Source organism: Lynx rufus, unplaced genomic scaffold, assembly GCF_022079265.1.
Source record: "Lynx rufus isolate CCGP_SWC_20201006 ecotype Redwood Valley unplaced genomic scaffold, mLynRuf1.p SCAF_4, whole genome shotgun sequence".
In the NCBI taxonomy this organism is placed as follows: Eukaryota; Metazoa; Chordata; class Mammalia; order Carnivora; family Felidae; genus Lynx; species Lynx rufus.
In genome coordinates, this window is record NW_025814856.1 from 149,926,294 (window position 1) to 149,939,328 (window position 13,035).

At 41.9% G+C, this 13,035-nt stretch overlaps 1 protein-coding gene across 2 annotated transcripts in view; it reads left to right on the plus strand.

The window, feature by feature from the left end:
* The window catches only part of EXOC4 (exocyst complex component 4), a 756,122-nt gene that overhangs the window by 201,651 nt on the left and 541,436 nt on the right, over positions 1-13,035 (plus strand). For both annotated transcript variants that reach the window (XM_047095756.1, XM_047095757.1), the window contains exon 9: positions 2,278-2,366. In XM_047095756.1, coding sequence (XP_046951712.1) covers positions 2,278-2,366 — 89 coding nt within the window. The remainder of the gene's footprint in view (positions 1-2,277; positions 2,367-13,035) is intronic.

The following is a 13,035-nucleotide window of genomic DNA, read 5'->3' on the forward strand; positions in this document are numbered from 1 at the left end:
AGGGAGCAAAGGCAACTAAGACGGCCTGAGATGCTGCCTTAATGCTTAGGCCTTTCCTCTGCTCACTTGTTTGCTCGCTCATGTGTGCGCTCTCTGTCTCTGTGTCTGTGTCTGTCTCTTCTTCTTCCTCTCCTCTTTGTCTCTTCCTCTTCCCTTTCCGTCTTCCTAGCTCCACTTCCTGTGGTAAATCTAGGTGTATTGCAGAAGCAGGTTTCAGGGTGTTTAGGTTTCATGCTGTCAACCCTCATCCTTAACTTTGAATCTCAGGCCACACGTACATTTTTATATGTTGAGCCAATCCTGAAATTGAGGTACTGGAAAACATAGAATATTGGAAATGAATAAATGGACTTAAGTAATTGTTAAACATTTATTGTTATTGCATAGCAGTAAAAACTCATCGCCCACACGGAATGAGGCCGTTACTACAGACTTGCCTGTTTCCGGACCCGGCTCTACCATTAATGAGCTGTGCGCGGCAGACCAGGTCTCCCGTCTCAGTGGGCCTCTGTGCCTTTGGCTATACAGTAAGAGGTGAGGCTGTATCTTCTCTAGTGCCTCTTTTACTGTAAAATCATACCAATCTGTGAGTGGTGGCAAACATAAAGAGGGTTCCTCAGTAGCAAAAATACATCAGGTCATAAAGGATTAAGGTTTGGGCGAGCTGTAATCTGGTTTTATCGCATCCATGAAGGACTTTATTACTCTCTTTAATTGCCCTTAGCCAAGGTTAATTAAGTGTGTTTAAGTTCTCTCTCATTGTATAATCTGTGCCTCTCTGTTCTTTGCTCAAGAGTTTATTTTTCTTTCCCCCCTCGCCATTTCTGATCAATAGCCGTCAGCGTGCTTTTTGGAGGTCGGCGGCTTCTTTCCTGCACTTGACTGGCAGGTGGCACTTGTGAAGTACCACACACTTTGCGTTCCTTCTGGCTGTTAGGGCCCTCTCAGTTCTTGGCAGGGTGCAGAGAGAGGATCAAGAAGGCCAAGTGTTTCCCTCCAACTGACATTCATCTTCCTTGTCAAAGAATGGATAAAGAAGGCATAATTAAGAAAGTGATGGCGTTCCTTTTTTGTTGCCAGAAACCTATGCCATTATCGCTGCTGCTCTTTCGTGATGTTGCTGTTTACCACTTAGAGGCAGTCATTCTTAGAAGGATTTCTCCTGTCAGCCTGCTCCCCTCACTTTGAAAATCTCAGGTTTGAAATGCAATTTCTTAACACGTCAGGGGATTTACTGTTGATTTAATCTTAAATTTACCTGTTTCTTTTTCCCCTAACCTGCAAGTTTCTCTTAAGACTGGGATTTTTTCTTTTGTTTTCTTCATCCTTGAATTATTATTTTAGCCTTTAGAAACCTGTTCTGTGTCCTGTGCCTATCCTTCATGTTTCTGGCCTCTGAAACGAACGATTCCTGGGGTGATGTGAACACACACTGTCACCTGATTTTTGTTTTGTTTTGTTTTGTTTTGTTTTGTTTTGTTTTGTTTTGTTTTAATGTTTACTCATTTTTGAGAGATAGAGAGAGACAGAGCATGAGCAGGGAACGGGCAGAGAGAGAGGGAGACACAGAATCCGAAGTAGGCTCCAGGCTCTGAGCCGTCAGCACAAAGCCCAACATGGGCTCGAACTCACAAGCCATGAGATCATGACCTGAGCCGAAGTTGGACGCTTAACCAATTGAGCCATCCAGGCGCCCTTGATACTTTTGAGAATATTTTATGTTGTAGATGGCAGATCAGAAACCATTTAGAAACGGTATTGCTTTTGAGGACTTTTAGGGAGAAACCACAGATGCCTTGCTTCCTTGGTGTAGTTATCCAGCGGCATTGCTAGTGTGCCTTCTGTACTCGTTCTCTAACCAGGGGAGTGTAGAAAAGCAAGATACATTTCTGTGGCGGGGGCGGTCACTCACAGGTTTTGAACCACATAGCAGCAAAATGAGAATGACCTTACAGGATACCCTTATTCGTGTGTGTAGGGACCCTGGCAAAGGGTCTGGAGGCAGAAGAAAGTTGCAACAGATGAAGAGTTGTACCCGTTGAAATGAAGAATGAGTGAATGGCCCAACTGCTGTTGTGGAGGGGCGTTGGCCAGGAGTGTTGTTCATGAATCCAGGTCTGTGGCGGCCGGCTTTGGCCCTGTCATGGGTTGGCCAGTATGTTTGGGTCAAGGAACGCTAGGGAGTGCCACACAGACTGGAGTAGGACACTTGGGGTACAAAGGTGGCCACCGCTTGTTTGGTTACTGCCTCTCTGTTTACCCTGCGCTTCATTCCAGGTTCGAATCCTCCTCCCATGCCATCAGTATGAGTGCCTATTTGCGAGAGCAGAGACGGGAGCTCTACAGTCGCAGTGGAGAACTTCAAGGTAAGTGATTGAACTTCTCTGGAAAAGTTAGTTTCTGGAGGACGATCTGAAGTGTGTGGCACATGTGAATTTGCCGTTCGCATTCACCAGTTTCTTTCAAGATAGCAGAGATTTAAAGACTTGATAATCTGTTTCCTCTATCACTTCCCAGCGTCTGCTGCCGAGCAGCTAAAACGATTGCTATGGCCACAGGATTTATAGACCTGCTACCATTCAAGTGAGAACTCAAAGCAGAAAGACAGGAGGTCAGTCTCTTTGTGCTTAAACATGGCAGCCATGAGTCCAGTCACAGTCCACGGGAATGCCAATCTGTGGCCGTCAGTGTTACACTTACTGTTTTCTATACCTTCTGGAATGTGGCAGGAGTGCCTGGGATTTGGAAAAGGGCAGATGCAGCCTCTGCCATTATTTAAAAGGAAGAAAGATGCCTCTAAATAGGATGTTGTAATCAAGCTAGCTCTGATACACAGGATATTTGATATCCATACGTGGTTACTAAAGAGTTGTAATCTGTAGGAGAAAATACTTGAGAAAATAAATCGTAAGTAGATTTAATTAAATCAAACATCCAATAACGTTTCCTTCTGTGACAAGAAAGATGCTAATCATGGTAAATGGAATCAATCAAGAAAGATTTGTGAAGTCCTGCTAAGTGCAAGCCATCCCAGGCATCAGAGGGGATGGAGGGGGAGGAGACGGAGGTCGAATAGAAGGAAAGAGAAGATAAAGCCTTAAGATCCAGCTGTCAGTGTTCATGGACATCACTAACAATATCAGGAAGTCAGTGCTTACAACCAAGTAATGTTATGCATAAAAACTAGTAGAGGAGTTGAGAGGACGGGGCGATGATTTAAAATTATTTTAAAACCGTGGGCTTCCTGCTTGAAGGGTGCGTAAGAACACTTCCACTTTTGGGGAGGCAGTAGAGGCACTTGAAATATTTTGCAGCGAGTAGCCTACACAATTAAATATTTAGTTTTTAAGATTCATCATGGTTCTACGTCAAAACATTATAAATTAACCAGCTAGCCTCTCTGGATTTAAGGACCACCGCCTAGTCATTTCCACCCACACCTTCATTATTGATCTAAACACTTGTAAATTTTTCTGAAGATGCGGCTGTGCTCTCCCATAGCTCTGCCACAGTAATAATTCCATAGCTCACGTATATATCAGAACGAAAAGCCTAGAAATAGTTTGAGGATACAAGGAAAAGGAAATTAGCTTACCGGCATTTTATTTAATGATAGTGTTGCCATGTGGCGGGGGCGGGGGGGAGGGAGGGGGGAGGGAAGGGGCCTGGGAAACGTGAAGTGTGCATCTTGGAGTCTTAAGGTACATGGGTACAGAGGGCAGTTAGGATTGAAAAAAGTCAAGGAGTGAAGAAATACAATTTTACTTCCTGTCCTTAGCGTAGTGCCTGGTATGGTAAATATTCAATAAATACTCACTGACTCAGCGACAGAACAAATGAGGACAGTCGATGTCAAACGTAGGAGAGGGAGCTTACCATGGAGAGAGAGGAGGGGCCCCCAAAAGGAGGGGAGGCCACTGAGAGCCGGTATCAGCTTCACGGTTCTATTAGTTTTTAAGTTTGAGGAGAAGCAGAGGCTATGTGTAGATCCATTTTTGTTCTGTGCACTTGTAACTAGCTTCAATAAGTAGAAGTGTGGCCACTGAGCTGTCTGGCCTAGGATGATACTGCCGTATATGATTGGAAAACGTTTTGAAATCCAAGTGAGTTATGGAGGAAGTTTATTCTGTGAGGGTGGTTAATTGAAGAGTCACTATAATCTAATTAGGAACTTTTCTCATTTTTCAGCAAGTTAATCGAAATACGGAGCTGTATTCTGTAGTCTGTTTTCCTTACCAGGGTTCAGCAAAGTGGGAGGATTTATCTTTGGTTCCAGGGAAGAAAGTAGTTGGCAAACATATCATGCTCATAATAATCATTAAATAATTTCACTGAGCTGACAGATCACTGCCTGGTGAGAGAATAGCTCAGCTGAGGAGTTTTTGTAAAAGTTTGATGGTGTTTCATTGAGGAGCAAAAGCATCTCTGATGAATGCTTTTAACATTTCAGCTGGAAAAGGGGAAAATCACACCTATTTTCCATTAGAAAACGACCATCCTTTTTCAGTTACTCTATTAATCTGGCTTGTACGAGGGCCACAGTGAGATCTGCATTTCAGTTTATCCTTGAAAAGGCATAATTGAATAGGTCAGTCAAATCATAAAAGACTGGCAGAAGATTTGTGTCTCTCTTCTTACTACCACGTAGCTGCAGGCTTCGCTTCCTAGTGCTTTGGTTCACAGGGTCAACCTTTCCTTCTGCGGCAAAGAAAATCCATCAGAAAGACCATCAAAGTAACATTAAAAAGCTCAAATTTTATGAAAGTAAAGTTCCTGCCAACATTTTCAGGTTATCATGCAATTAAAAATGTTACCCACCCTAACGACACACAAGGGGAAAAAAGAATGCAAAAATGAGATTTCTTTGGTATCATCAACCCATCTCAGTTGGCCCTGTTATGGTACAGCTGGTTCATTATATAGTCTACTGTTGGCAATTGGGCCGAGGAGGTGGGGGTGCTGTTTCAAAGTGTGCACAATAACAAGTGGAAATCTAACTTGTGTGTCTCCATTAGTCAGAGACTTCCCGTTGTTTTGAGCCTCTTGACTGCTTCATTTTACCGCTTAGACAACCGTGTCATAGGTTACATGAACATTTAGGTGAATATAGCTTCTCGGGTTTAATGTGGATTCTTTGGGAAACAAGGTAACTGATGAATACAGCATCTCATGAGGGTTAAAAGAAAATCAGAATACTGCTGCTCATGATCAAAATAAGCTCTTAGGTTAATCAGCCCCACTGTGCCTCGGTTTTTTCATTTGAAAAATAGAGCTGTTATCAATTCTGACTACTTTAGGAGGGACATAGGGACTGTAAAATTAGATACTAAAACTCTGGTAAAATTAGAAGAGCTATAATTGATTTACGTTAAAACGGTACTTTAAAATATTAAACACGGTGGAACTGGGAGAGTTGCATCCATTTCTCTATATCTCTTGTTTTCTCTGCCTCACCAGTCTTACTCTTCCCGAGTTGGTTCTTCTCAAGGTCACCGGTGACCTCCATCTTGGCAGATTGAGCGTTTGCTGCTCTGTGTTCGTCTCACTTGATCTTTCGGCCAGCCACATTTCTTTTCCCCTCCTTATGTTTGAGTGTCTCAAGGTTTGGTCCTGGGAACCTTTGCTGTGTTCACTCTGTAGACTCCACCCAGGTATCTCAGCCCCAGTTGAGTTTTGCTTAGTGCCTTGGTTCCGGTGACTCCCAGATCTAGATCTCCTGCCCAAATCCCGTTATTGTTTCCTGACCTCTCCCAGCATCCTGCCCACTCCCACCACCATCCTATCATTCTTTATCCCATGTTTTTTATCTTCCGCAAAAGACTTAATTTCTGTGTGTGTGTGTGTGTGTGTGTGTTTCCCGCTTGGTAATTTGCTACCCTTCTCTCCAAATACCCAAGTCTTACTCATTAGTGCAAGTCTTACTCATTAGTGAGTTCCAGTGCCTGGGACAATGCTTGGCTTGAATTAAGCACTTAAAAAGTATAATGGAGGAGGCCTCTATCCCCAGTATCTCCTTATTTGTAGCTATAGGCCTTCTTATTTGAGAAGGCCTAGTGGGAGGTTTAGTACAGAGTAAGAGGCCTGTGATTTGTCCTCTTTGCTCGTTTTTCAGATAATAAAATCACGAATGAGTAGAGTACATTAATTGTCATTGATCCAAGTAGAAATGTATACTCAGTTTTGATTACAGTTCTTTCCTGTCTTGGGGCTACTTAGTACTTCTGTTTGTACTCAATAATATTACCTTTAGAGTGCTATTTTTATTCCCATTAGTCTAATGAGTGGCATTTCTATAGCCCTGACATTAAAATATTCTGTAAAGCTCCCACCACTTGAGAATTGACTTCTCTAAGAGGATTTGCTTTACATGGTAAATATGGAAGTACTGGCATCAGGGAAAACTGGGCTCTTAGCCTGACCTGACCTGAATTTTCTTAGTCTTTCCCTCTAATGGGTTGTTGGTATCTGGGGCTGTGAATACTTAATGATATCGTATGTAATTAATCTGTTTGGAGGTACCTTGCCTTAAGGTACAGTGATATTTGGAATATATTAGGCATGAGTTGATCATCCTTTTCTACCAAAGGATTTATAATACAAGTCTCTCAGATAGCAAACTGTTCTATAATGGAGCATTTAAAGCAAGACTTCATTTACGCACGCATTTTCAGGGCCATTTTGGCTGAAGTGAGGTACAGCACCTTTACACTCATACCACACATTTGTTCCACAGCCTTAAATATAAGAAGCACTTATAAAGCTTTATATCCTGAAATAAGATTGGAAGATTCTTTGTAGTCTTAAATTTTGCGTAATGACTTTGTTAATAACTATGTAGCAATGTGCTGGGCACATGAAAAAATATATTTTTCTTCTTAAAATTGCATATAATTATTTCAAAATAACCTTAATCTTTCATCGTTATCTCTTCTGGTTTAGATTCTAAAATAGGGTATAAAAATTGATTCCCCTTCCTTTTATATATGTACACTCTTGCTTTTTTAAAAGACTGAACTTACTCATATGTGAGGGTAACCTTATAATGAAATTATAATAGAATTTTCAGAAATGCTAATTTCTTTATGTGTTCCTAAGAAGTGGTAAGTTATAAGTATATGTTCCTCAGGTCGTGAACAGATAAGAAATAAAAGTATTCTTATGCTGAGATTTGTTACTGAGCGTGTCGCCTCTTAGCCTTAATGTGTGCAACGTAGACATTTATTTAAAAACGTTCTTTGTTTCTGGGTTTCATTTATAATGCGGGTTTATTTTCCGAAGAATTCTAGTTCCTATAACATCCTTTCTACCCATGGGACAGAGTATTGGTATCTGCACTGTGTGGAGGAGCCTGGTGGTCATGGGACAATGGATCCTGAGAGTGCAGAGCAACTGTCACCAAGCCTTCGTAAAGCCTGTGAACCTCACTCTTGGGAAGTGATCATTGGTCATCATGCAGAACTGGTTGATGACCTGTAACCTTTGTTCTACCCATTTATTCATTCATCCATACAGATAGGGGAAAAGAGTGAATACTCTTAAGTGACATATGTATTAGAGATTGGAAAGTGATACATATGCATTTCTCTTTATATTATACTTGAGTTAAAAGTGTTTTTTTCTGTCAGAAAACCCGCCCAAAATATGAAAAAAGTTAACAAATTTCTAATATGTAACAGAAAAACTTTAAAGTTAGCTTCTGTCATATTTTTTACCATTTGTTCACATTAACTTTTCAATGTAAAATAACAGCTTTACTCCTTTCCTTAGAGTTGTGTTAGGGCTGCAAGAAATTATATTTTTTCCAACCTCAGTAGTTTATATGATGCAACTAATTCTGACTTCATCTGTTTTCGCAAATAGAGAAGACCAGAAACGTTTATGACCCATCATGGGGAAAGTAATTCTTAGACTGGTGAGGGCACCGAAGAACACGTGGGTCATTGTCCCAACAAGACATGGTTCCTAAGGCCTTTTTACGTTTTCAGAATGAAGGTTGAGTCCTTTCAGGACTACTCCTAGAGATGGCCTTACCTGAAGTGAGCTGTTATCAAAATCCAGAAGAAATTGACATGCATATATATATGTAATATGACGTCTAGAAAATAAAGCAGTAGATTTCAATGGTAGAAAGTGATTTGGAACTCATAATCTAGTTTTCGAACTCATTTTCTTAGTCTTAGAACCTGTTTTCTGTAGGTCTTATTTCAGAGTTGAGTATAGAAAGCAGATGGAAGTGGAGGTGGTTTGACTAAGTGGGGTCCAGGGTTCAGACCTCTGCCTGCCTAGACCCCCAACATCTGTCCCTTTTCCCCTCCTCTGTACAGCACCCAAGGTACCATTACAAAATTAAAGACTCGCAGAAGCAGAGCACTATGCAAAGGAAAATTGATAAGGGAGACAGATGCCATTATAGATCTGTAGGGATAGGACAGATGAGTCAATGATGAGTGGTCAGACAGTTATCCATAAGCAAACAAAACAAAACAAAACAAAACAAAAAACAAAACAAAACAAAAAAGATGTTGAGTTTGAAACTCCTATCATTTAGGAAAATAAATCCTTGGCACATTGAGAACTGAAAGGCAAAATCTGTTGACACTTGAGTTTATAGTAGCATTGTTTGAATAACAAAACCTGGAAACCATTCAGATACCATAGACAGGAGAATGGATTCATAAATAGTGGCATAGCCACACAGTAGAATACCATGTAGCAATGAAAATGAATGAACCGGACTGTATATTAACATGGTTGAATCTCAGAAGCAATCACAAATGTTATGTATAGTCAAATTCCATCTGTATAAAGGTCAAAAGCAGTCAGAACCAAATAATATCTTCAGGTGTATGGCCTTATGTGGTGAAAATGTGAAGAAGGAAAAGGAGGGAGCATAAACATAAAGCTCAGGGAAGAGATCACCTCTGGAAAGGATAGAGGAAGGAATAATCAGAGAGGAGCACCTAGGACTTCAAGGATAATGGTGCTGGTTCTGTTTCTTCAGCTACATGATGGAAATGCTGTTGTGTTTTTACACAATCGGTACTAAATGTCCGATACATTCAGCTATTATACATTTCATAAAAAGTATAAATACAACAATTTTTAAAAGGCCTCTGAAACCTCCAGAGACACAACCATATATGTAGTGTAATGTTCCCATTTAGAAGTCTGCAGGAAATTTGGAGTGTTCTGTGAGAGCTGGATTGGTTCTTTGGCCTGCACCTTTCCACTGAAATGCCAGGTCTGTGCCACCGCTGTGAATTCCTACTGGGCTGGAGCTGTCCCTTGAGTCCTTCACGAGAAGACGACTCAGGAGCAGGAGCACTCCCTGCTGACCTCCTGCCCCCTCCTCTCCCTCATCCTCATCGGCCAAGTCAGAACCTAGTGTTAAGTGACGTCAGCAGCTATTCTTTCATTTCCTGTGTTTTCTAGGTCTTTCTGGTTATTTGTTGAATATGTACAGATTCATTACATTTATTTGTCCTGGACGCTTCACTAGGCCTTTAGAATACAGTAATGAACAGAACCCAGTAATGTCTTTGGAGGGCAAAGGAGCAGAAAGGGGCCGTGACTGTTGTTCCAGAAACGGGCAGTTGCCCCCCCAGCATGTGTTCTCTTTCCTCCATAGGAATAGAGCCCCTGGTTTTTAGCTATGCACGTGGCCCCCCAAAATAAAACATTTCTAAGCTTTCCTTGCAGCCAGCCATGAACATGTAATTCAATTCTAACCAGTAGAATGTGCGTGGAAGTGAGAAAACTTCAGGCCTTACATTTAAAGAGAAGGAACAGGGTGCCCCCTTTCTGCCCGGCGCGGTGTGTGTGAACGTGTCCTCACACACAGCCCTAATGACACGTGGTGGTGAGCCATGTTGGACTGTGCGGGCGAGGCGCCCCCGTCGGTGGTAGAACAATGAGATCGGAGCAGCTTGAGTTGGCTGCTGGGGTCTGTGTCACATCGCTGATGGCCAGAGCCACTGTAGCCTCCCGGACTTCTCCACGAGAGAGGAGTTTCAGTCTTGTTTCAGTCACTGGTATTTTGGTTCTCTGCTACTTGTAGCCCTGCTTATATTCTGTTTAATTCAGCAGTGCAAACAAGTGATCAGAGCACTGTGAAACGCATTATGATGGAATCGTGTAGATCTGTAACAGATGTGCGTACAGGGCTGGGAAGGCAGGGAGGCTCTTGGGAGCACTGAAGTTTCAAACTTCTTATAGAAGAAGGTGGAAAGAAGCTTTTCAAGTAAAGAAGGTGGGCGTTTCAGGCAGTGGTCATGGCAGGTAGAAACGTCTAGAAGTATGAGAGTAGATAGAGGCTTTTCTTGTTTCATAACGTGAGTTAGATGGATATAACTTTTTCTATTTAAGGAAATCAGTTTATGTATACAGACCTTTACTGATTATAATTTGTTACTTTCAGGAACCAGAGATAATAGATGAGACACTAAAGCTGTTGTTCATAATAACAATTGGGCCACTGTTCATAGTAACAATTAAGACATTAAGAATCGGTAGAACCAATGGTGTACTGGTGATGATAATGAAATAGAAGTCGTGCTACACTTGAGCAAAAGCCAAGTGTAATCACATATTGGATTTTCTGAAGGGTATTCAAATGGTATAGCTGTGCCCCCTTATTACAAATTTTTGTAGGAAAAATCACGGTGTTGAATGCAACTGTGGTAGTGTATCATATCAGACTGTGCACGGTGCATTTAGCCAGAGATACTGGCAGGGGCTGGATCACGAAGGACCCGCCTACCCTAATGCCATAGTACCTCATTCAGCGTGGACTGCAAATGGCAGCAGACGGCAGAGTTCTGTGTGCTCACATCTGATTTCCAGCTCGTAATTGTGTGGGTGAAAATACGCATCAAGTTACTTTTGGCTTCACCACAATTTTAAACTCAAAAAGCCCATATTACAGTAATATATGATAGTATGTACGAATGCTACATGAATATTGTAACAGTCATAATATAGGATGTTCATTCCTAGAATTGTGATGACATCTACTGAATTGCAGCCAGTTCATTTGCATATTCATGCCCACTTAGCTCAAATAAGTCCCTGTTTGTTTGCACATTAACGTCTGATTTCAGCACCAGTTAACTAATTTACATATCCCTGTTCAGTTGGTTAGTGATGTTCATATGTGGAATATTGGTGCAGCTGTTTGTGCTTTGAGTAGCTTGGGGAGCATGGTGGTTTAATGGAAGGAGTAGCTATTACTCATCTTGTTCTTACTAGGCAAGTCACGTTACCTTTCTGGGCCCTAGATTGCTCATCTGTATAATGAAGTTAGCAGCACTTGCCCTGTCTATTTCTTAGGGTTGTTGTACCAATTGACATAACAAAAGTGACAACATACGGTCAACATTTCTAGGCCACCTGTATTCTAGGCCTGCTCCTGGAACATCTGCGTGTAGGAGAGTTCTAGGTGCCACGGAAGACAAGGCTTGCAAACAGATACAGTTTTAATGAACGTTCTAAGCACTTTCAGGAGCATGGAGGAGGAGACACTGAACATTGCCAAGGGGAGTCGTAATCCGAAAGCGAGACTGTCCAGGGAGGGCACGCACTGCCAGTAGGGAGAAGACGAAAACAACACCCTGTTGTGTGAGAGCTTCGTGGGGTAGTCGGTATTTGTTGGGGTTGAAGCAGAGAATGTAGGGAAGATTGGGCTTAGAAAAGGGAGGCCCGGTGGGCAGGTCTCAGGGGACCTGGTGTAACAGCAAGAAGGCACGGTTTGTCCTCTGGGTGATAAGGAGTCCTCCAAGGGTTTAAAGCAGGAGAGTGACATAATCAGAAATGCATTCTAGAGAAGGTATTGTGGGAGCTCTGTGGAGGATGCATTGAGTATAGTGAAGCTGGAGAGGGGAGGCGAGTTGTGTTGTTATGTCAGGTGAGAGCTTATAGAAGATCATGGCAGCATTTTAGGAGGTAATAGTGGAGAGGTTGGAGGAGGGGAGTACATCTAAAAGCCAATTCTGAGGTAGAATCAAGTGGACATGATGACTCCTCCTGTGTGGAACTTGAGCAAAGATCAGTGTTTTGGCTGATTCCCAGTTTTCCTCTTTGGTGACTTGGGTAGATAATGATGTTATTTGTTAGGATAGGCAGTACAAGAAAAGGGTAAGGTTTTTTTTTTTGTTTGTTTGTTTGTTTGTTTTGTTTTATTTACTTTTGAGAGAGAGAGTAGCAGAGAGAGAGAGAGAGAGAGAGAGAGAGAGAGAGAGAGAGAGAGAGAGACAGAATCCCAAGCAGGCTCTCTGCTGTCAGCACAGGGCCTGACATGGGGCTTTGAACTCATGAACTGTGAGATCATGACCTGACCGGAAATCAAGAGTCAGATGGTCGACTGACTGAGCCACCCAGGTGCCCGCCCTAAGAAGAAGGTGGTTTTAATGGAGTGTTACATAGGGGTGAAGATAGCTTTTTATAAACATATATTTTCACGTTTCTCTTTTAATTTTGTTGAGATCTGTCTAATCTAACGACATCTAATCTAGCCTAATCTCTTATCAAGTTCCTTACATATAAGGCATTCGGCAGTGTTTGATTACCTGTCACCATTCCCTTTCTGACATCCGGTGTCGGAGTTCAGGTTTTCTTTTCGTCCTTCCTTCCTTCCTTCCTTCCTTCCTTCCTTCCTTCCTTCCTTCCTTCTTTCTCCTCCTCCTCCTCCTCCTCCTCCTCCTCCTCCTCTTCCTCCTCCTTTTAAGTTGCAAATACCACTTTCTCCTTTTTGGCTTTGTTTGATCTGTTAATTTGAGTGCTCATTTTAAACCATCTGTAGAATACGATTCTTTATTTTTTATTCCAAGAAGGACCTGTATTTGTGTTATTAAAATCTAGCTACCATTCATCTTTCTTAACAGCTTGCTCTGGGGTTTTGTGCAAGTCCCTTAACGGGTTTTCTCCGAGAGAGAGAAGTTACATGATTTCTATGACTCTCCCTCAAGTCCAAAACTCTGGGTTCTGGATTCTCAGTATTTGGTCACTATTCCTAAAGATTGGAATCTGAAGACTAGTTGG